Genomic DNA, 25,135 nt, shown 5'->3' with positions numbered 1-25,135 from the left:
GCAGAAGAAGACGGCCCAATTGCTTGGGGCTCTGCACCCACATGGGAGACACAGAAGAAGCTTCTGGCTCCTGGCTTAGGATCAGCCCAGCTCCAACCATTGCAGCCATTTGGAGAGTGAACCAGAGGATGGAAAACCTCTCTCTTCCTGCCTCTGCCTTTGCCTCTTGGTAACTCTGCCTTTTAATAATAATAATAATAATAATAAGGCAGTGCATTGTAACAAAAAACTGGGACACAAAAAAAGCATGCCTTTCTTTTGGGAAACAGAAGGACACTCAGTCAAAGGGAGATTAATTTTAAGAAAGGTATTTATGGAAATCATCTGGAATTGGTTGTCTTCAAACTATCAATGCCCCTTTATCCCTAGGAAAGAACTCATATATGCAGGGGTACAATTACCTCTGTTTGAAGAGGACAAGCATTATTAGATATCATTTTAATTTTTAAAAAGTTACAATAATTTATAGCAAACACCAAACACTTTTTAAAGAAACGAAATTGAACAAAATATATTTGCTAAAATTTCTAATCAATTCACCAAACAACTTTTAAGAGTAACCATGTTGTTCATTTTGATAGTGCAGCCAGATCCTGACACCAGGAAATGATACTTTTATTTTTCAATAAACATATCTATCAGTTATAGAATTCATATACTTTTAAGAAAATTTTATGAATGAAAATTCGATAAAGAGGCACTAAGTTTGTAAGAGTCTAGTAAAAGAATTAATCTAACTAATTTGGAGTGTTTGACCCTGTTTGATAACATATTCATGAACTGTTCATGTTTTATATATTATAAAAGATGAAAACATCACTGTTAACATATCTTTCAATAACTTTAATTTAAAGGCAATGCATTAATGTTATTTCATAACTCATTTGATTTCATGAAGTGAGTACAAGCCAATTAAAATTAAAAATAGACATTCCAGGTAAAAAAAATTTTTTCTGAACCTAGTATTCCCATAAATTAATCTTATAAATAAAGTACCATAATTCTGAATTCAGCTGTCAATAAATAATCTACCTTTCATTTTTAAAAATATCTCAAATGCACCAACTGATACAAACATGAAGTAAATAGACCACCCATGTCTTCGGAACATTACCAGATCCAAGATATCATTCGTTACTCCCCAGAGTCACAAACCACCTTAAAAATGTGGCTTAAAAATAAATCTAACAGGTTATTGCTAACATGATAAAATGGAGCATTACATAAACACTAACTAAACTTGTCTTGATTTTCATGGACCATGATTACATTGTTTAACAAAAAACCTCATTTCTTAAAATAAAAAGCACTTCTGATATTTTTTAAAAATTCAACTTCTTCAAATGACCAAAAACTGGAAAGTCTAACTAAAGACATACAAATACAGAATATAGTCTAGCTTTCTATTTCTAAAATAAAAAAGCAAGATGTGCAGTATGTTCTCAATTTCCCACCCTAAACCTCAAGTTACACCAGTTCTCAACTTTTAAACTAAAGCTAGGTGAAATTCTTACCATTGAAAAGACAAAAAAAATTATACAAGGATACTGCTATTTCACCTAGATGTAACTGTGCTCCTTTCAAATTTATTCTTTCCTCTAAATCAGGCAATCACACATTATCATCATCAAATAAAACAGACTGCAACAAAAAGTATTCCTTTAAAATTAGTAGCTCCCATAAAGAAAAGAGAGGAAGTATAGTAAGTATAGTGTTTTTTAATTATGTGCATTTTAAGTATAAAATGACATTTTGTTTTAAAAAGGTATTTACCTATATAGCTTTGATTAAAATTTTAAATATTGGAGTTTTCCTATAAGCTTAGTAGTTAAGAATTTATGCAACACGTTCCTTCTGTCCAAATCCTCCTTTTTTTCCACAATCTGCTAATCCTTTTGAACATTTGCTCTGCCTCTTCCCCCATTTCCTGAGGATCACCATCAATCCTACAAGGAAAAAATATCAATACTACAAAATTATGAAGTAAAGAGTCTCACTAAAGACTCTATTTAATTTTTTTTAGGGGGGGAATAACATACAGAAAATTGTTTTTATGGTACCATAATAAAATCCTGATTTTTGAATTAAAAAAAAAAATCACAAATACCCTTTACCCTTATAGTCATCAACTGAAAGAGCTGAAAACAGAATTTACATCTAGCACTCACAGTAAAGTATCTATGCAGGCTCTTTGGTAAGGGACTTGTTATCTTACAGATAGCAGACATTGACTAATGTCCAAAGAATGACTACACACATTCACCAAAATACAAGCCTCATGAATTGGTATCTTTTACATAAGCTAAAAGCATTTCTACTTTTTATGTATAATGATGCTACTTAAAATTTTTTTTAAAAAGTCATCAAGAGAAAACAGCAAATGCCTACATTAAATATGGCAGAGTCAATTCTAATGAACAGCAAAGTCTACTAGATTTAGTTCAAGCCCATTTCTGTTGCTGTTACAACCTACCCAGTCTCAGGTTCCTTAGATCTACAAGTAAGTGGGCTGGGCTTGACAATTTTTTCAATTTCAAATCATTATCAATTTATAAATATTATGTAATTACACAATTTGCAGAGATTAATCACATACAGGTATTTATTTGTATGTTTTGAATTCATTCTTAAAAAGATCTTCAGAGAAGTTGCATATTCTAGAGCAGTCAATCTTACATAGGGTAATTTTAGGCTTCTCCATCTAAGATCTATATAAATTTCATTTAAAAAACAAATAGTACTAGTGAGACACATTTAAAAAAAAAAAAGAACTTAAATCCATATCACAAAGCCTATGTCCAACTTTGCCAGTAAATTTAAATTTTTATAAATTAAAATCACTAATCAAATTTGTAAATACAAGATGACTCAGTTAAATTTTTTCACTATTGGACACTGAACCACATTTACACTGAATGTGTTTTAACTGTTTCCAATTGCTCACTCTAATGTGGCTCCATGTACAGTTAATGACTTTTAACTGAAAATGATAAGTGAAACTAATGAAATGACTGTGTGATACAAGCAGACATGCAATTTCCACATGCACTATTTCAGCACAGTCTTTAAACCTATGCATCATTACACAAGGTCTTTTAACTGTATGCTGTTAAGGAAATCCCCTATTAATAATTTACATATGCTTTTTTTTTAATACTATCGGTGTGCCTTGTTAATCCTTCTCCAGTGTAAGAATTCTTAAACTGGGATCCACCTATCAGCTTCAAAGGGTCTGTGAACCCCTTAAAAGTTTTGTGTAAAATCATGATACGTGGACATTCTTCTGGGAGGATCCAAAAAGATTCAGAACCATCCCAGGGTTTGTCTCAACAAGCATTAATACACACATTGTATAGAATAATTTTCCTTAATTCTAATTTAAGTTGCTTATGTAAAACTTCGTTACTAATGAAATTTTCTCTCATCAGAGCACTTACTGAATTTCATGGTAAGGGTGCATTACTTGAACATGTCCCATACTATAATGTAAAGCTGCCCACAGGCAGGACTATGTAATCACAGTCACTTTCTGTAATCATTTCTTTCATTTCAGATTGACCTCTTTCTCTTATGTAAAAGTCATGAACAACTAGATGTTATAATGGTAAAAACAAAAATTTTCACAGTCTATTAAAATTAGTCATATTTCAAAACACCTGGCTATACTTCTTCATTGATGCTAGTTACAAGAATTAGGTGGGCCAATGCTTACAGAGTTAACAACAAAATTTAGACATTCTTAAGACAACAGTCTTCTATAAGAGTTTTTTCTCTTGGCGATATAAAAGTTATGAAAGGGAATTTTCTAATATACAACTTGGGTGAATTGTGAACTGGGCCAAGGGTACAATTTATACTTGAACATTCTTTGTGGTAACCAGGTTATCCTGCTTAATGCATCAACAAAGCCATATAGTCATGTTCTGTTCCAACACAGAATAGGTAGGCACAAATTAAATGAAGAATGTATATAAATGTCCCAAACACAAATAAAATTTATTTTAGTATAAAAATGTGTAATTAGAAGTCAAAAATCTAAAACATCTAAAATTGTGTGATAGATTTTTACAACACACAATGTAACTCTTTTCAAATGCTTATTTCAAAACAATATTAGAGTTTCCAATTATTAAGGCAAACCAAACAATAAAAGAAAAACAACAACAATGCAAAAAAATAACAACTTAATAATTGGAATAAGTTCTATTTTAATTATGGCATGATTTAATCTAAACAAATGAAACAAGTTCAACAAACACAGCTCATGAGTATAAAAGACTTGAGACTATTCAAGCGTAAACATACTTTTTTCTTAACACAAAGTACTAAAACTTTTGTTCCTACATATGATGCTGGCATCATATAGTACAATGCTTTTAATGTATTTACATCTATTCATTCTGAAAGAGCCAAAAAGAAAGAAAGTAAAAATTTTAGAACCTTGAAGAAGCAAAAGCTCTATGTCTATTGTTCAGATTGGTTTTTAAATATTTGCCAGTTCTTCAGGTCAACAGTCAGTTAACCACTGGAATTTACAATGAGTCATCTATGTTTAATTCTGACCCTAAAATTACTGCATCATTTATTCTGCAATATAAACCCTAGCACTATACAAGATTAATTTCTTAACATCAAGAGAAAATTTTTCACAGTTCTTACAAACAATCCGAGATTCATCTTTATTCCTTGATTATTACAAAAGTTTACTAAGTTAAAAGGAAATGTCAACATTTTACCTTTATTAATGAGGTCACAACAATTGCTCCAGCATTTACCATAGGATTGTGTGGCTTATCTGTAAAATTCAAAAGCAATGGCATTATTTCAAATGCCCAGTACCATTTTCTTCAGTGTATAGATACTTCTCATCAACATGAAGTTGGCTTTGTTTAAAATTTGAGTCACAGTTACAGTAGCTATTTTTTTGAAGGGATTTTTCCCCCCAAATCAGCTACATACTAAACTGGTTATTCACTTCTAGGAAACTGCTCTAATAACCATATAGTCAAACAAGGACTCATGTACAAAGAATATAGAGTCATAAGCACATCCAAATTCCTTAACTGTCACTTATTCGCAGCATGACCCTACACAAGTAATTCAACCTCACCGTGTCTCAATTCTCTGTGTACAGGATAACAGCACCTACATTTCAGCAAATGATAACTGCTTTCAAACACATGAAATGCTTAGAAAGTGCCTGACATACTTAAGCAGCTGAATATTACATTTTTTAAAAAGATTTATTTATTTACTTTAAAGGCAGTTACAGAGAGGGAGAGACAGAGAGATATTCCGTTTATTGTTTCACTCTGCACATGGCCACAACAGCCAAAGATGGGCTGGTCTGAAGCCAAGAACCAGGAATTTCTTCTGGGTCTCCCACTTGGATATAGGGGCCCAACCACCCACTCTGCTACTTTCCCAGGCACATTAGCAGGGAGCTGGATGGGAAGTGGAGCAGCCAGGACTCAAACAGGCGCCCATTCGGGATGCCGGTGCCATACATGGTGGCTTTACCTACTACACCAGAGTGCCGGCCCCTTGAACAATATTATTATATTAAAAATAACCTTGAAAGAAGCACATCTGGTGTTATCCCAATTTTACTTTTTAAAAAAGTGTTTTTATTTCTAGGCTTATGTATAAATACATACACAGGTGATTCTTAAAAACAGTAAACTAGGGGCTGGTGTTTTGGGTAGAAGGGTAAACTGCCAACATCCCATATGGATGCCGTGGCCGCTCCACTTCCAATCTAGCTCCCTGCTAATGGCCTGCGAAAGGCAGCAGAAGATGGTCCAAGTGCTTAAGCCTCTGCCACCCATGTGGGAGACCCAAATGTAGTTCTTAGCTCCTAGCTCCTGGCTCCTGGCTCTGCCCTGGCCCGGTGGTGGCTGTTGCAGCCATCTGAGGAGTGAACCAGCAGATGAAAAATCTCTCTCTCTCTCTTTCTCTAACTCTGACTTTCACGTACATAAATAATTAAAAAAAAAAAAATTTAAGCTAAAATAGGGGAATCCTAAAGAATATTTATATAATTCCATTAATATAAAATTATTGTGTTAAAGAGGTATCAACACTCCCATGATGACTGCAGCACTATTCACAACAGGCAAGCTATGGAATCAACGTTAAGTGCCCAGCAATGGATGAGTAAAGAAAATATTTATAAACAATTCTATACTATTTAGCCTTTAAAAAGAAGGAAATATTTGCAACAACATGAATGAACCTGGAGAATGTTATATTAGGACTAGCATTGTGGCATAGCAGGTTGTCTGTTGCCTGCAACATGGGCATCCCATATGGCTGCTCACTCAAGTCCCGTCTTCTCCACTCCTAACCCAGCTCCCTGCTGATGCGCCTGGAAAAGCAACAGAAGATGGCCTAGGCCGGCGCCGTGGCTTAACAGGCTAATCCTCCGCCTTGCGGCGCCAGCACACCGGGTTCTAGTCCCGGTTGGGACGCTGGATTCTATCCTGGTTGCCCCTCTTCCAGGCCAGCTCTCTGCTATGACCCGGGAAGGCAGTGGAGGATGGCCCAAGTCCTTGGTCCCTGCACCTGCGTGGGAGACCAGGAGAAGCACCTGGCTCCTGGCTTCAGATCAGCGAGATGCGCCGTCCGCAGCAGCCATTGGAGGGTGAACCAACAGCAAAAAGGAAGACCTTTCTCTCTGTCTCTCTCTCTCTCTCACTATCCACTCTGCCTGTCAAAAAAAAAAAAAAAAAAAAAAAAAAAAGATGGCCTAAATGGTCGGGCCCCTCGCCCAACGTGGGAAACCTGGAGGAAGCTCCTGGCTCCTGGCTTTGGCCACTGGGGCAATTTTGGAAGGAAGCTTGCTTTTGCTCGCTCTGTGTAATTCTGCCTTTCAAATAAATAAACCTTTAGTAAAAAAAAAAAAAAAAAAAAAAAAAAAAAAAAAATTAGACTTAAAATAAATTAACTCCTTTCTCAATTCTCTACACATATAACACACATTCATTTGAGCCTGTCAATTACATTCTTTTAAAACATTAAAACCAATGGTATGCAATGCTGAAGATGGAATTCTCCACCCAGTAACAGAAGTATTGTTTTGTTTTGTTTTTAGAATTTATTTATTTGAAAGGCAGAGTTAGAGAGAGAGAGAGAGAGAGACGCACAGAGAAATTTTCCATCACTGGTTCACTCCCCAATGGCTGCAATAGCTGGGGCTGGGCTAGACTGAAGCCAGAAGCCAGGAGCTTTTTCCCAGTCTCCCACATGGGTGCAGGAGCCCAAACACCTGGGCCATCCTCTGCTGCTTTTCCAGGTAATTCAGCAGGAAGCTGGATCAGAAGTGAAGCACCTGGGACAGGAACCGGCGTCCATATGGGATACCACAGTCACAAGCAGCAGCTCACCTACCACGCCACAACACTGGCCCACAGAAGTATTGTTTTCTGTATCCTGTAGGCCAATGTGCCTTCCGGAGTTGTTAACATATAGATAAGAAGGTTATATAAATATTTGTTGTTTAACCTAATCAGTACAAGGTTAAAGAAAATTTCCCTAGGAGATGGTGGTTTCCAAAATAACTGTTTCCTTATTTTAAATGACAGCAAATATTGCCAACTACTACCACAGGATCAAAACTTCTTACACTCTAAATATTTTAAAACTATTGTTATTAAAACACTACTATTCTTTATGTGGCTTACTCCCCAATTGGCCTCAACAGCCAGAGCTGCGCCCATCCAAAGCCAGGAACCAGGAGCTTCTTCTGGGTCTCCCACTCAAGTGCAGGGGCCAAAGGACTTGGGCCTTCCTCTACTGCTTTCCCAGGCCATAGCAGAGAGCTGGATTGGAAGCAAAGCAGCTGGGACCCGAACTGGCACCCATATGGAATGCCAGCATTGCAGGCAGCAGCTTTACCTGATATGCCACTGTGCCAGCCTCTTCACTTTAATCTTATCATTATAATCTTATAGAACTAGGGTAATACTAACAAACTTATCTTTTTAAATCTGTAATGCTAGACAGAGACACAAATGCACATGCACATACACAAAGTGTATAGTTTTACCATTATCATAAATGTATCCTAAACATTTTAAATAAAAAAGAACTTCAAATTGTTTCTTCCTAGGGGTGGTCTAAACTAGGACTCAAGGGCACAGAATTTACTCAAACCTCAAGAAACAGTAGGATAATGCGGAGAAAAAGTCAACTGGATACCAAGGCAAAATCTACTGCTAAATTTTTTTTATTGAAGTTATTATAAAACCATACTAAATTCCTGAGTTCTTATCAAGATTTTTTCTTACAGACTACACTCTTTGTTTCTTTCTTTCTTTTTGACAAGCAGAGTGGATAGTGAGAGAGAGACAGGGAGAAAGGTCTTCCTTTTTCTGTTGGTTCACCCTCCAATGGCCGCCGTGGCCAGCGTACCACACTGATCCGAAGGCAGGAGCCAGGCGCTTCTCCTGGTCTCCCATGCAGGTGCAGGGCCCAAGGACTTGGGCCATCCTCCACTGCACTCCCGGGCCATAGCAGAGAGCTGGCCTGGAAGAGGGGCAACCGGGATAGAATCCGGTGCCCCAACCGGGACTAGAACCTGGTATGCCGGCGCCGCAAGGTGGAGGATTAGCCTGTTAAGGCACGGCGCCGGCCAACTAACAGTATTTCTAAAACCATAAATATACATGGCAGAAAAATTACTTACAGCAGTAAGTTATTTTACCTCAAGTCCATTTCGTTTATTTTTGTCTGAACTTATTTCTTAATATCAAGTCCTACATTTGTTTTATTTTCTAGTCTTTTTTTTTTTTTGACAGGCAGAGTGGACAGTGAGACAGAGAGACAGAGAGAAAGGTCTTCCTTTGCCGTTGGTTCACCCTTCAATGGCCGATGTGGCCGGCGTGCTGTGGCTGGCGCACCACGCTGATCTGAAGCCAGAAGCCAGGTGCTTCTCTTGGTCTCCCATGTGGGTGCAGGGCCCAAGCACTTGGGCCATCCTCCACTGCCTTCCCGGGCTACAGTAGAGAGCTGGACTGGAAGAGGAGCAACCAGGACAGAATCTGGCGCCCCGACCGGGACTAGAACCTGTGGTGCCGGTGCCGCAGGCGGAAGATTAGCCTATTGAGCAAAGGTGCCGGACGCTATTTTCTAGTCTGTCTTAACACCAAACATTTCACCAGAAAAATCAAAACTATTCTCAATTGCTTTACACAGAAAAATGTTAATTTCTCTTGTAAATTAATCTTATTAGAATTCACAGTATTAATTATCTCAATATTAAATCTGGATGTCAATGAGCTTAATAAAGTGTTCCTGCATTTGATCTCTTACTAAAGTTGCTACATTATGATAATTTCCATGAAACAAAATATAGCATCAGGATAGAAAGATTATGGTAAAATAGGTTAAAAAAAATAAACAACAAAACACACTGCTCTAAAAAACAAAAGCAGTAGGGGCCCACAGTAGAGCACTAGGTTAATCCTCTGCCTGCGGTGCCGGCATCCCATATGGGAACCAGTTCTAGTCCCGGCTGCTCCTCTTCCAATCCAGCTCTCTGCTGTGGCCTGGGAAAGCGGCAGAGGATGGCCCAAGTACTTGGGCCCCTGCACCCGCATGAGAGACCAGAAAGAAGCACCTGGCTCCTGGCTTCTGATCAGCGCAGCTCCAGCCTTTGTGACCACTGGGGAGTGAACCAGCAGACCGAAGACCTTTCTCTCTGTCTCTCCCTCTCACTGTCTGTAACTGTACCTCTCAAATAAATAAATAAATAAATCTAAAAAAAAGGGCAGTAACTCAGCAGAAGAAAAACCAAGTCTTAAGATCTTCATTTAAAAAACTAGTAGGTATAAGGCACATTTCATTTTCCAACTAGCTGAAAGAAAATTATGTTAAGTATATTTTCAATAACCACTATTGCAACCTTCACACTCACCTTCAATTCTGTATCTTAACTCACATAGTCAGGAACCTAGCATATACTTCAAAGATTAAAAAATAGAAACCAATCCATAGAAATTAAAGTTTAACCTACTTTATAGGCTTTAGATTGTGTTTAGAAATAATAATATATGAATATCCAGACAAAATAGTAAAAATATTCATGGAAAAATGAAACTAAAGATACACTTAATTGGGTATCCAAAAAAACCTGATAACCAACAGTGTTTTTTCATATTATGTATTTTCCATGACCTCTTGAACACTCATCATTTTGCTCCAATAATTACCCACATATATTAATATTCACACCCAGCCCCCCCCCCCCCAGCTGTCTCCACTAAATTATCTTCAAGGAAATCTGAGACACTTTGAAGTTTTCCTACAAAACATTCCCTTACTGAAGTTACAAAGTGGAAATCTTACTCCGTTCCCACCTTCTCTAGTCTTACTCCTTAGTGGTATAAGATGCCTAAAATAACCATTTTTAAGAGCAGGTGACTGAATTTTTATGGATTTCACCAAAAGCCCTGACAAATGAAACATACTAATACTTAATTATCTTAGAATTTAGAAAGGTACCTTAGTACCTTTAGTACCTTAAAAAGGTACTAATACTTAATTATCAAAGAATTTTTTTTTAAATTACTTCAATTTACACACAAAAATAAAATATTTCTTTTTCAAGCCAGCATCTATGTAATTCTTACCATCTTCATTTAAAAACAGTTTGTTGAATCGTAATCCACTTGGCTCTTTCCCAACATATCGATGCACATATTCAGTTCCAAGATCATTAACAGCAATGGCGTATTTTAAAGGTTTTACACAAGACTGAAGACAAAAGGGAACTTTGGTATCGCCAATAGAATGCCTATTTAAAAGCAGATTTAAAAAAATAATTAACATCAACAGGAAAAAACATAAGTATATAATTTGAATTATTCTATACATGTTAATTCCAATTCACATTTTTCTGTGATTCAATCCCCAAAGTTTACTTCAAAATTAAAGAATACAAATATGTTTAAGAGAAATACCACAAAAGAAAGTTTTTTTTTTTTTTTTTTTAAGATTTGAAAGACAGAGTTACAGAGAGAGGTAGAGACAGAGAGAGAGGTTTTCCATCTACTGGTTCACTCCCCAGATGGCCATAATGGCAGAAGCTATGGCAATTAGAAGCCAGGAGTCAGGAGCTGCTTCCGGGTCTCCCACATGAGTACAGGGGCCCAAGGACTTGGACCATCTTCTACTGCTATCCCAGGACTAGAACCAGTGCCCATATGGGATGCCGGCGCTTTAGGCCAGGACTTTAACCCGCTGCTCCACAGCATGGGCCCCCAAAAAGACAAAAGTTTAAAAGTACTTAGGTAATAGGGGGCTGGTGCCATGCTGCAGCAGGTTAAGCCAGCAGCTGCCACACCAGCATTCCATGTTGAAGCATGAGTTCAAGTCTTGGCTGTTCCACTTCCAATCCAGCTGCCTGCTAATATGCCTTAGAAAGTAGTGGATGATGCTTAAATACTTAGGGTCCTATCAACCACGTGGGAAACCTAGATGGAGTTCCTGGCTTTAGCTTGGCCCAGCCCTGGTCGTTGCAATTATTTGGGAAGTGAACCAGTGGATGAAAGATCTCTGTCTCTCCCTCAATTTGTTTTATTCTGCCTTTCAAATAAATAAAATAAGTATTTTTTTTAAATGATTAATGTGAGGCCAGTGCTGGGGTACAATGGATTAAAGCCCTGGCCTGCAACACCAGCATCTCACACAGGCAATGGTTCAAGTTCCAGCTGCTCCACTCCTGATCCAGCTCCCTGCTAATGTGCCTGAAGAGCAGTGGAAGATGGCCCAAGTCCTTGGGCCCCTGCACCCGAATGGGAGACCCAGAAGAAGCTCCTGGCTCCTGGCTTCAGATCAGCCCAGCTCTGGCTGTTGTGGCCATTTGTGAAGTGAATCAGTGGACGGAAGACCTTTCTGTCTCTCTCTCTCTACTTCTCTCTGTAAATCTTTCAAATAAATAAAATAAATCTATAATAATAAAAAATAATAATAATAATGTGAAAATTTTCCTCTGAGAGCAAGAGGGTACTTCCCTTTTTGCTTTTACCTGTATTCTGTCATCTAAAACAAACTAGTCTACTTAGAAATTATCCACCTTTTTTTATACCCATAGCCTTAAGCCAGGCTAAACCACAATTAATTTGAGTCTAGATTCTATACTATTATATCACACCTCATCTATAAGTGCCTCATCCTGTGAACCATATCTACGCACATTTCCATCCACATAAAAACAAAAAATCTATCCAGTTTTAAATACAGGACAGAAATGGCACCAAGTCAGGGCAGGCAGTCATCATCATCATTACTGTAGATCCAAGCAGAGTCAATATAGACTTTCTGGGGTCACATGGAAACACCTCCACTACTAAGTATATTATACAATGTACACAGGTACAGTTTTTCTATAAAACTTATATATCTAATTCAGATTTTGACAACCATTCTAAAAAAAAAGGATAAAAGGCTTGTATTACCATGTTTGGATTTAAAAATATGTATGTTCTAGTTTAAAATTCAATTTTCAGCATTCTCTAAGTAATACCATGAAACAAAGACACTGTTAGGGCTAGCTTTGTGGCACAGTGGGTTAAGCCACCACCTGCAATACCAGCATCTCAAATAGGTGACAGTTTGAATCCTAGTTGCTTCTACTTCTGATCCAGCTCCTTGCTAATGTGCCTGGGAAAACAGTGTAAGACGGCCCAAGTATTTTAGCCCCAGCAACCACGTGGGAGACTACATGGAGCTTCGGCTCCTGGCTTTGGTTTGGCCTAGCCTCCAGCCATTCTGTCCATTTTGGGAGGTAAGCCAGAGCATGGAAGCTCTCTCTCGCTCTCTCTCACTGCCTTTCAAATATATATAAATATTAAAAAGAGACTGTTTACAAACAGATAAATCAATGTTCAAGAACTACATGACAATTTCCTCCAAATTCAAAATTTTCTATTACATAATAAACTATTTCCTCAAAATGCAAAACCAGGAATAACACTCCCTATTGTAATTTACTTCTCAGCACTCAACATGTAATTCAACACACATCAAGTGTTAAGCAGACTTTAAAAGACTACAATAGGAAGAAAATGGATTAGTTAGAGACCTCAGTGTTCATTCTACCTTTATCAACATCATGTCAACTCTGATCTCAGATTCCTTATATTCAAAATGAATGAGCCAAACCAAATGTTTTTGTTGTTGAAAATACTTGAGAATAGTAAAAAATAAAGAGTGCTTACAGTAATGGTACAAATAAAATTTCAGAGGAAAAAAGTTTTAATTGGGATATCATTTTAAAAAGTAAAACCAAAATCACAAGATTAAATAAATGACTTAAGTCTTTGAAAAAATTGTATCTTTAATGTAATTAATCAAACTGAATATACATTAGTGGATTGTACATCTTACTTCATTTAAGTTACATTTGAATTTTTAAAAATAACTAATAAAAGCCAAAACAGGTTGTATCTGTGAGCTCAATTTTAAATTAATGGAAAAATATCAATTTTTTTTACAGCATAATTTTTCTTACAAAGCCAAATTACTGATTCCTAGCAAAAGAAAAAGAATGCTGGCCGGTGCCGCTGCACAATAGGCTAATCCTCCGCCTGCAGCGCCGGCACCACAGGTTCTAGTCCCTGTCGGGTCGCCGGATTCTGTCCTGGTTGCCCCTCTTCCAGGCTCCTGGCTTCAGATGGGTTTAACTCTAGCCATTGCAGCCATTTGCAGAGTGAACCAGCAGATGGAAGACCTTTCTTTCTGTCTCTCTCTCTCTCTCTCTCTGTCTGTAACTATACCTCTCAAATAAATAAATAAAATCTTTAGGCCGGCGCTGTGGCTCAACAGGCTAATCCTCCACCTTGCGGTGCCAGCACACCGGGTTCTAGTCCCGGTCGGGGCGCCAGATTCTGTCCTGGTTGCCCCTCTTCCAGGCCAGCTCTCTGCTGTGGCCCGGGAGTGCAGTGGAGGATGGCCCAAGTGCTTGGGCCCTGCACCCGCATGGGAGACCAGGAGAAGCGCCTGGCTCCTGGCTTCAGATCAGCGCAGTGCGCCGGCCGCAGCGGCCATTGGTGGGTAAACCAACAGAAAAGGAAGACCTTTCTCTCTGTCTCACTGTCCACTCTGCCTGTCAAAAAAAAAAAAAAAAAGAAAAAAGAAAAAGGATGCTTCATGAAAAAAAATATTCCATAGCTTCACTATTTTTCAAGGGTCTCTTTCCATTCTTCGATCTTTAAAATTAAATCATTCTCTTTAAAGTACTCTCACATCACAATCCTCTTTATTCTTATAATTTTTGTAAGTTCCTTATTTGTCAGCAGCTGTCTGTACCTGCAAAGTGAGCGTTTCCTAACTATGGCTTTCAGAGACTTCATGTTATTCTGCCTATTTTGCAAATAACATTTCACTTTGTAAACAACTAATAGTTGCATATGCTATGCTTCACTGTCTTAACTCATGCTACTCGTATCAGGACCTAAGGAACAAATATGACAACAAGGTCAGTAACCAATGGTAAGCAATGATATGAAGACTTTATTAGTGGTCAGTTCATTACACAATGTCATTTTTTTTAATGTCATCTTTTGACAAGTCTACTTTTCCTAAAAAATCTGAAGCCAAAGGTAGTTGAATGCTCAGAACTACAATGATATTTATATAGATATAATACATTAAAACTTAGTAAAAAAGTTACCATTTCAGTTCAGCTTTTAAATATTAAATGAAAATCTAAACGTCTTTGCTGCCTTGACATTCTATCTTGTTGGGAATAATTTTTATTATAAACAATGGTCTCCTCCGTCTTAAGCTGTTATACAAAAATGAATTGGTTTTCATGTATTTCAAATAAACTTACCTCTGTCCATCTACTGTACAGACAGACACACCCCACAAATCAGGACTGAACTTGGCCAGTTGAGGAATATAATCTGCAACCTATCCAAAATATTAGAAAGAAATTCTCAAATATAATTCAGGCAAAAACACATTTTCTTCTACCCCAAAATTTCTTATCTAGCATCTAACAGTCACACTTTATAATATGCAGTAGCTTTACAGATTTATCTTTTTAAACAATGTTTGAAAAAATAAGAGCATAACAGACTTAAGGATTTTAAGTGAGATCTGAAGTGACTTCCCAATCTCCACATCCCTTATGTTTTCCAATGCCTCCTTTCTCCCTGTAAGAGGAGAGGCCGAAAAAATAACTTGGAACCAGCGCTGTAGCACAGAAGGTTAAGCAAACTCCTGCAGTGCCCACATTCCATAGGGTTGCCCATTCGAGTCCAGGCTGCTTCACTCTCATCCAGCTCCCTGCTAATGCGCCTGGGAAAGCAAGGTAAGATGGCTCAAGACCTTGGGCCCCTGCACCCACCTGGGAAACTCAGAAGCTCCTGGCTCCTGGCTTCAGCCCAGCCCAGCCCTGGCTTTGGCAGCCATTTCTCCCGTCCCCTATATCTCTGCCTTTTGAATATATAATAAATCTTTAAAAAAGAGGGGGCCAGTGCCATGGCGCAGCAGGTTAAAGCCCCAGCCTGCAGCGCTGGCATCCCATATGGGTGCTGGTTTGAGTCCTGGCTACTCCACTTCCAATCCAGCTCTCTGCTATGGCCTGGGAAAGCAGTAGAAGATGGCGCAAGTCCTTGGGCCCCTGCACCCTCATGAGAGACCCAGAAGCTCCTGGCTCCTGGATTTGGATAGGCTCAGTTCCAGCAGTTGCAGCCATTTGGAGAGTGGACCAGCAGATGGAAGACCTCTCTTTCTTTCTTTCTCTCTCTCTCTCTCTCTGTGTGTCTACCTCTCTCTGTAACTCTGTCAAGTAAATAAAATAAATATTTTTTTAAAAAGAGAGGCTGGCGCTGTGGGGCACTGGGTTAAAGCCCCGGCCAACAGCTCCAGCATCCCATGAGTACCTGCTGGAGTCCCAGTTGCTCCACTTCCAATCCAGTTCCCTGCTAACGTGCCTAGGAAAGCAGTGGAGAATGGCCCAAGTGCTTAGGCCCCTGCACCCACTTGGGTGGCTCGTAAGAAGTTCCTGGCTCCTGGCTTCTGCCTGGCTCAGCCCTGGCCATTGCGGCCATCTGGGGGGTGAACCAGCATATGGAAGATTCTCTCTGTCTCTAGTCTCTATAACTCTTTCAAATAAATAAAATAAATCTTTAAAATATGAGAGAAACTTGGATTTGATTTATTTAAAAAAAAAGTAAAGAACTTCTTTAACCAGGGTCATAAATGCTGGTAGGGTTTCACAAAAAAATTAGGACTAAATGCCTAAAAATATTATTAAGCTCATATCATACTAAAGCTACCTAAACCTATAACAAAGCTTTGCATGTCAATTAAACAAAATAGCCCCTAGTGTTATTTAGAGGATTTTAAAAATTGGAACATTTCATTTAAGATTCAAGGATAAACACATCTGCAGAAATTCCCAATAAAATTTTTTGATTAATTAAAATTTTACAAATCATCTTGATCATTTGAAAATTAAAAAGATGTCTTCAAATTAATTTCCTCTTTGTAACAAAGTTAAATATTTAAAAACTTTTTAAGACACTAAATCTAGTAGCTTCATTTAAGTTACCTAATTAGCAAAACAAGGATACTACACAATTTTACTATCTATGCCTCAAGTTGATCTAAATTTATTAAGTGACTGGGTTAGGAAAACATGAACATCAAAAGCATTACCTTTCCTCCTGACTGTTTTTTAGCACTTTCATATAACTCATCAATATGTGAGGTAAAAGACATAAAGTCAGGAATGACAAACTTTCTTCTAAAAGCTTGTGTCAATAAAACAATGTTGCTTTGAACACATCTGTGAAATGTAAAAAAAAAAATTAATAGACTAGCTATGTTTCAAATATTAGTACTTGGTAATAACAGTACAATTACAATATTAATATTAGCCTCATATTCAGATAAGAAAAAGTCATCAGTTTATACAATTAAATTATATAATTACATTCTTTTTATATTATTTCCTTTCCTTCCAGCAGTCTTTCATGTATTTTTAAGCTGTTGAAGAAGTCAGAATTAGTTGTACCTAAAAACTGCAAAGATTAACAATAACAGAGCATTCCACCAGATTTAAATACTCAGAGCATCTGTAACAAACTTCTTACCCTACAAGAATTGATAAACATTCAGCATCCCTGTCTCATTAACTCTTTTGAATAAATAGATCTTTAAAAATTAAAAAAATGAAATAAAACATTCAGCATGACAACAATCAGTCTTTAATGACATGGTTAAGATAATATTTATTGGGGCTGGCATTGTGGCATAGCAGGTTAAGCCTCTTCCTGTGACATAAGCACTCCATATGGGCACTGGTTCAAGACTTGGGTCCACTTCCAATCCAGCTCCTTGGTAATGTGCCTGGGGAAACTAAGAAAGATTGTTCAAGTCCTTGGGCCCTTGTGCCCCATGGGAGACCCAGAAGAAGCTCTGGGCTCCTGGCTTCAGCCTGGCATAGCCCTGGCCATTGCAGCCATCTGCTGGGTAGTGAACCAACAGATGAAGATCTTTGTCCTCTGTGTCTCTACTCCTTTCTAACTCTGCCTTTCAAATAAATGAAAAATAGTTTTTAAAAAAAAATCTGTTTTCAGTTAAGTAAACTCAGTAATATACCTCCTGGTTCCTTTGAACATTAACCAATATTTCACACACAAAAACATAAACATTGTACATTTAACATCTTTTTCCTGAATTATTTTGCAAAACATCTATTTCTAACTTAAAGAATTGGAGATAAAATAACTTTAGTCAAAATTTCTCTTAAATGAAATAATACCAAAATATATGTGAAAGTAAATGTAATTTTAAATAAAGTTTCAAATAGAGTTGCTTAATAATTAATTTTACATTATTTGAATCACCAAAAATATCAGAATGCCAAACAAAAATGTCTCACTGTTAAAAACCAAAGACATGGGGCTGGTGCTATGGTGTAGTGGGCTAAGACTCCACCTGTAGCACCAGAATCCCACGTCCCAGCTGCTCTTCTTGCAATCCAGCTCTCTGCTATGGTCTGGAAAAGCAGTGGTAGATGGCCCAAGTGCTTGGGTCCCTTAACCTGCACAGCGGGAGGCCAGGAATAGGCTCCTGGCGCCCAGCTCTGGCTATTGTGGCCATCTTGGGGAATGAACCAGCAGATGGAAGACCTTTCTCTCTGTCTTCCCTCTCTCTCTACAACTTTACCTCTCAAATAAATAAATGAAATTTTAAAACAAACAAAAAAAAAAAACACACAAAAAAGATGTGATAAACTATAGGGATAGGAGGGCATGAAATCTAATTTGAATCAATATTCTAGTTTGTTCTGAAAAGAATTTAAGCCAGAAAACCAATATATTAATAGAACCTTAAGGAAGACTTTTGAAAATAGATTACAGCCAACTAAATACACTAAGTTTATTATGAGTCTTCCTAGGTAGTTTCAGTTATTCAATAATAGAATACTTAGCTGATGAAGACTTGCTAGACACAGGTGTTGAGTCGTAACACCAACTACACTGAATCTTAAATGGGAGCCGTTAACAGATAAAAATCTCAAATGTTGACAACTAAAGTATTAAAAGTCATCAACTGTCAGAAATTATTTCTGTAACAAGATTCCACATGAATAAATGATGTAATACTATATTTGCAGCTTTCTTTAAGGAGGAGGGGAAAAAATGGCATTTTGCTTTATTACTAAGTTTCATATACTAGTCATCCTATTTAATCTTCAAAACATCAACAACTTGAGAATTTTTCCATCATACAGATAAAGAAAATAAGACTAACATATTGAGTAACTTCCACTAATCAAAAATCATTTCACGGGGCCCGCACCATGGCTCACTTGGTTAATCCTCCACCCGCGGGGCCAGCATCCCATGTGGACATAGGGTTCTAGTCCTGGCTGCTCTCCTTCCAGTCCAGCTCTCTGCTGTGGCCCTGGAGGGCAGTGGAGGATGGCCCAAGTCTTTGGGCCCTGCACCCGCACGGGAGACTGGGAGGAAGCACCTGGCTCCTGGTTTTGGATCGGCGCAGTTGCAGCCATAGTGGCCATTTGGGGGTGAACCAATGGAAGGAAGACCTTTCTCTCTGTCTCTCTCTGTCTCTCTCACTGTCTATAACTCTACCCGCCAAATAAAAAATAAATAAAGAAAACTAGGCAGAAATAACAGCAACATTTAAAAAAAATCATTTCACTAATCATAAGTGAAGAAGTTAACACTCAATATTTCTTAGTATGTGATAAATGAGAATCTCCGTATTTTATGTTGTACTAGAGAGCAACATGAAAGTAAAATTTAAAATCAGCTTTTATATTTTAACTACTAATAAAAATTCAGAATATATGTTCATTTGGTTACATAAAATTAACACAGGTTTAAAATAAAATCCTAATAAATTGTTAATGCTTCAATGATAACCCTCTCCCCATTACGACATAAAAATATTATAGTCCTAGGACTGGAACTGTGGCATAGTAGGTAAAGCCTCAGCCTGCAGTGCAGGCATCCCAAAAGGGCGCTGGTTCCAGTCTTGGCTGCTCCACTTCCAATCCAGCTCCCTGCTGATAGCCCGGTTATACAGTAGAAGATGGCTCAATGCTTGGGCCCCTGCACCCACATGGGAAACCTGCTCCTGGCTTCGGATTAGCACAGCTCCAGTCTTTGTGGCCATTTGGGAAGTGAACCAGCAAATGGAAGACCTCTCTCTGTCTCCTCTCAGATAAATTCTGTAATTCTGCCTCTCAGGTAAATAAATAAATAAAATAATAGTCCCAACAGACCATCAATGTTAGATGTAATATTGACATCCTAGAGCTAACAAATATCTACTTTAATAAATTTTTTGATAGTTTCAATGTTAATCTAAAAAATACTACCATTTCTTTAACATTTAATGTTTCTAATAGCTTCTAAAATTCAATTTTCAAATATCAAGGCTGCAAGGGATTTATACAATAGAATACTTTTCTCAGAGGGCAAAAATTAGGATAATGTCTGCTCTGAAATTACTACTTTTATCTATATCAAATCAACTCTACCTCCTCATTTTTAAAGAAGTTGTAAATAAGAAAATATGGGATTATGGGGCCAGCGCCGTGGCTCATTTGGTTAATCCTCCGCCTGTGGCACTGGCATCCTATATGATGCCAGGTTCTAGTCCCGGTTGCTCCTCTTCTAGTCCAGCTCTCTGCTGTGGCCCTGGAGGGCAGTGGAGGATGGCCCAAGTGCTTGGGCCCCTCCACCTGCATGGTCTCCCATGAGGAAGCACCTGGCTCCTGGCTTTGGATAGGCATAGTTCCGGCCGTAGCAGCCATTTGGGGGTGAACCAATGGAAGGAGGACCTTTCTCTCTCTCTTTCTCTCTCTCTGTCAAATAAATTTTTTAAAAAAGAAAATATGGGATTAAATTATGTTATTAACCTATCACTATTTAACAATTCAAAATTCATCAGCAGTTTTAAAAGACCCATTTATAATCAACAAAACTGTGTAGTCAGTGAAACTTTAGGGGTTTTCTGCTCTAGGTGATGGCAAAGCTGCAGCAATAGCCTTCAGTGCTAAATTTATTTTAATACAGCTATCATAAGTCTAACTAGAAAACTGAAAATCATAGAAAATGAACTCTGAGGGAGAGGTGCTTATACTGATTTTCAGCAAGTTCCATCTTTCTTTGCTCAGTTTTCTTATCTGTAAACTGGGAATAATCATGTTCTGTCCTTTGTCAAGTGTCTTAACGTTAGCAATGTACATCAATGTTTTACAAAATATCATTGATATGAAATGTTTTAGGAAAATCTAACAAGATATAAATGCAAATGCAAAGATTGTCATTTACTTTCTCCAAAAACAAAATAGAAGGAAAAATTCTGATTACACATAAAAATAGTTCTAATACCTACAATATTAAAAAAACAATACATGAATGAAAGATTGATTTTCAACACAAAATGTTTTACTCCTATTATTTATATGTATTAGCATTAAAACTGATTATCTAGATGGGTACAGGCAGTCTCCAAATTTCTAATACATTACGGAATAAAAAGAATGCTTAGAACTCATTTTCCTATGTTAAAAACAGTTGCTTCTCAGATTACCACAAAACCCAAATAAATTAATCTGCAATATATTTTTGGTAAAATAATACGTTGACATCAACCAAACCTATCCACCTTTATAAATTATTTCTTGAGGAAAATGAATTCCTTGCTTAAATAATTCCTCCCAAACTGTACGGAGGTGAAACAGTTTATTTCTGGCAATACTAGATAATTTATTATATTTGAAAACAGAAAAGGAACTTTTCTGGAGCAATCACCGTTCCAGGAAAGGTTAATGGAGGTTTTCAGTCACCTCATCTTGGGATGCAGAAGTCACTATGCCTTCAACTCACTAATATAGACCAGTAAGCAGTGTCAAGTTGGGAACTGCCTGTATTACAATCAGGGTTTTTTTCCCCCATGAAAATTGGATTAATGCTTAAAATTATGGTAATTATTATCTTAATTATAGATAGAAAAGTTTATGATTGTGGCTTCCTGCCTTCACAATCAAGAGTAAATTGCTTTTAATTTGATATTTAAACATAGCAACATGTTGATAAAGCTCAAGACATTTTTCACAGTATTAAAACTGTGTAAAATACTGCTTCTACTTAAAATTCCAAAACCAGTTCCTCTCACCTACCATCTCTCTGACAACTCCATTCACAGATAAATAAAAATGCCTCCCCAGAAGCCACAATAATCAGGGTACCTGACACAAATAATTCATGAACGCTAAAAATAAAATAATCCTTACTGTAAAGGCACAGGTAAGTCTAGATAAGTGAATTACTTTCCTTCACAAATAAACGGGTTCTAGAGATTCAAAATTCCTAAAAACCAACTGCAACAAGGATCTAAGATCTACACTTGAGTTAACAGAACTGAGAACCTCTTGCTTTAAAGCCAAAACCCCAGAATTCTCAGCAATGCTTCAAGGCATACCAGGAAATTTAGAGAAGCTCTGTTAAATACTTAGACCTTCAGATGATTTAACAATCTAGGACATTCCCTGGAGATGTTTAGAACAAATCATTCAATCCTCAAAATAAAGTAAAACAAAGGTAAATACATACATACATATAAAGTAGATGCTGCAATTTTTTGGATCCATCTCAACCTAGGCTATTCTAGAAAAAGGCAATGTCTTATAATAATAGTGCAGTTTTATACTTGTTCCCACTTAATTATTAGAAATTATTAGTCAAAATACTATTTTTAACCCTAAGACCCATTACAAACATTGTCCATTAAACAGAAACAATTAATGAAGAAAAATGACAAACATATGCAAATACAGGAATCAAAAGATCCTCATTCAAGCACATCAGGGTTTTAATCTCCAAAGCTCTCTTTAGTTCTTAACTGTTTTGAAGGAAATGAAATCATCAAATCCTTTGTATGAATATTTCTGAAGAGAAGAAAGAAAAAGATAGCAAAGATATATAAATCTAAGGGATACAGAGCTGTCTGAAGCCCTCTCACTTTTTGATGTCATCTAAATCACCTCGTGAGAACTAGAAGCCCTGTGGAGAAAGTCATGCAGATGAACTGGAAATCACTATAAGCAAGGACAGGACAAAGGAGGTGCTCAAAGTGAATGCAATCTCCAGATAAGGTAAACTGGAAATATCAATGGCTGAATCTCCTCAGAACAGATTTAAAGACTGCATACTCTTAGCCTAGTGTAGTATAGAAACGTAATGTATACCAACACTGTTTTTCAGACAAATGATGTTTATAAATCCTTTTTTTTCATGTATACAGGAAGCACTGGCCTTCAAAGATGCAATTCTGTTTTAAAAGCAAAATCACCATACAGCATAGCATATCACCATTAAAGGTTTGGCAGAAATTTTTACTTTTTAAAAAGATCTTTGTCTAGCATGACACCATCTGACGTTGTTTGAAGAGTTAATCTTAACATATCCATACACTCTTTCAACCTGGGATCAGACGTTCGCAATCCTGTAGATTTGAGTGCCTGTTTTTAAAAAAATAAGAGTTTGTAAATATATAGTGCAAATAATGTATATGCTTATTCCAACTATAAGTTTTATTCCTGTATACAAAAATATCTACCCAATACTTGAATATGTATATGGCATTTTAGTGTCACTATTACCCACTTTTTGGGCAAGTTTCTCATTGTTTCTTTTTTTCTTTCATAGATTACCTTGAAATAAGTATGATAAAAATTTGGAAATGTAGTTAAGAGAGACAGTGCCAGTCAGACTCTACATGTCAGATGAACTTTAACCCTACAATTCAATAATACTGTATTACTGACTTAGTATTACAGAGTTTTTAAAATATTAAGGTAGAAAGATAAAAACTTACTGTAATGAATTTATGAACAGGTATTTTCTCTTGTCCTTCTGCAATTGTATAGAACAGCAAATCTTCCAAGCTAGGTAACAGACCCTGTTTTACTTTACTAAAGGGGGAGAAAAAAATACAAAATTAATCCTTGTGTAACCATTTTAACAGGTTTTAACTAAATCCATTATTAAATAATCACTGATCCAGTCTAAGCTGATCTATTCATCAAGACTATAATCATAATAAATGCTGATTTAATAAAGTCAAACATATCACCAGGAACCACACTGAAAAACAAGTAACAAAATGATTCATTAATATACGGATATTTTTAATCACAGAGTTTGAAATTCTAATTACCAACTCTAGCTACTCTAATGCCTAGCCATCTGTTGTGATACCTTCCTATACAACCCAACACTAATTACACAGATCAGTAAATGTTCAGGGAAGAGTCAATACTTTGGTTGGTTTTGCTTAACATGATGATCTTATGAGTTACTCAAATAGTTAAACTGATTGTAAAATCTAGGAGCGACCACAATTAACTACTGGGCTATAGTTAAGATCAAATGCACAAGGTATTGAATCCCGGTTATAATACTAACTCGGGTAAATTAACTAAACTTTGTGTAGTTCAGTTTCTTCACCTGAGTAAGAATAATGCCTATCTCATGGGGTTATTTCGAGATTAGCTGATCTAATACATTCACTCCTTTGAACACTCTATTCAAACAAGTTATTATTTCTAGTATGATCCAGGTGTACATACACAAATGAAATTCCACAAATCTTAATTTTAGAAAAAAGTTATTAAAAATTTACTATTAAATATACTATTAGAAACACATCAGGGTTGGCACTGTGACATACCAAGTTAAGCAGTCACCTACAGGGTGGGCATCCCATATCGGCACAAATTCAAGGCCTGGCTGTTCCACTTCCAATCCAGCTCTCTGCTAATGGCCTGGGAAAGCAGCGGAAGATAGTCCAAGTGTCTGGGACCCTGCGCCCACATGGGAGACCTGGAGGAGGATCCTGGCTTCTGGCTTTGGTCTGGCCCAGTTCCAGCCCTTATGGCCATTTGGAGAGTGAATCAATGGATGGAAGATCTGTCTCTCTGTCTTTCCCTCTCTCTATAACTCTGTGTTTCAAATAAATAAATAAATCTTTACAAAAAAGAGTTGGGGGGTTGACACTGTGGCGTAGTGAGTAAAGCCATCGCCTACAGTGCCAGCATCCCACATGGGCGTCAGTTTGATTCCTGGCTGCTCTACTTCCGATCCAGCTCTCTGCTATGGCCTGGAAAAGCAGTAGAGGGTGATCCAAGTCTTTGGGCCCCTGCACCCACATGGGAGACCTGGAAGAAGCTCCTAGCTTCAGACTGGTCCAGTTCTAGCTGTTGTGGCCATTTAGGGAGTGAACCAGCAGAAAGAAGACTTCTCTCTCTCTGCCTCTGTCTCTCTGTAACTGTGCCTTTCAAATAAATAAATAAATTAAAAAAAAAAAAAAAGTTAGACTCTCTCCCATGCTTCAAACCTGAGCAGGTCCCACAATTATTTGCTTTGGCCAATGAAAATTAGCAAATATGATGCATGCAGAGGTATAAAAAGTGCTTAGACATTGTGACTTGTCCTTTTGCTGACCTTGGGAAGTATAACTACCATCAAATAAAGAAATGACCTTTTTATTTATTTATTTGACAGATAAGAGTTAGACAATGAGAGAGAGAAAGGTCTTCCTTCTGTTGGTTCATCCCCCAAATGGCTACTACGGCCAG

The 25,135-nt window shown here is 37.3% G+C and overlaps 1 protein-coding gene across 2 annotated transcripts in view; it reads right to left on the bottom strand.

The window, feature by feature from the left end:
• The window catches only part of GLS (glutaminase), a 95,364-nt gene that overhangs the window by 55,196 nt on the left and 15,033 nt on the right, over nucleotides 1-25,135 (bottom strand). For both annotated transcript variants that reach the window (XM_062189339.1, XM_062189348.1), the window contains exons 2-7: nucleotides 23,374-23,470; nucleotides 22,896-23,017; nucleotides 16,672-16,801; nucleotides 14,837-14,916; nucleotides 10,632-10,795; nucleotides 4,737-4,795 (exon numbers count right to left, since the gene is read on the bottom strand). In XM_062189339.1, coding sequence (XP_062045323.1) covers nucleotides 4,737-4,795; nucleotides 10,632-10,795; nucleotides 14,837-14,916; nucleotides 16,672-16,801; nucleotides 22,896-23,017; nucleotides 23,374-23,470 — 652 coding nt within the window. The remainder of the gene's footprint in view (nucleotides 1-4,736; nucleotides 4,796-10,631; nucleotides 10,796-14,836; nucleotides 14,917-16,671; nucleotides 16,802-22,895; nucleotides 23,018-23,373; nucleotides 23,471-25,135) is intronic.

This window comes from Lepus europaeus, chromosome 1 (genome assembly GCF_033115175.1).
Source record: "Lepus europaeus isolate LE1 chromosome 1, mLepTim1.pri, whole genome shotgun sequence".
In the NCBI taxonomy this organism is placed as follows: domain Eukaryota; kingdom Metazoa; phylum Chordata; class Mammalia; order Lagomorpha; family Leporidae; genus Lepus; species Lepus europaeus.
Note: the sequence above shows the minus strand (reverse complement) of the source record. Positions and strands in the feature narration are given on the sequence as shown.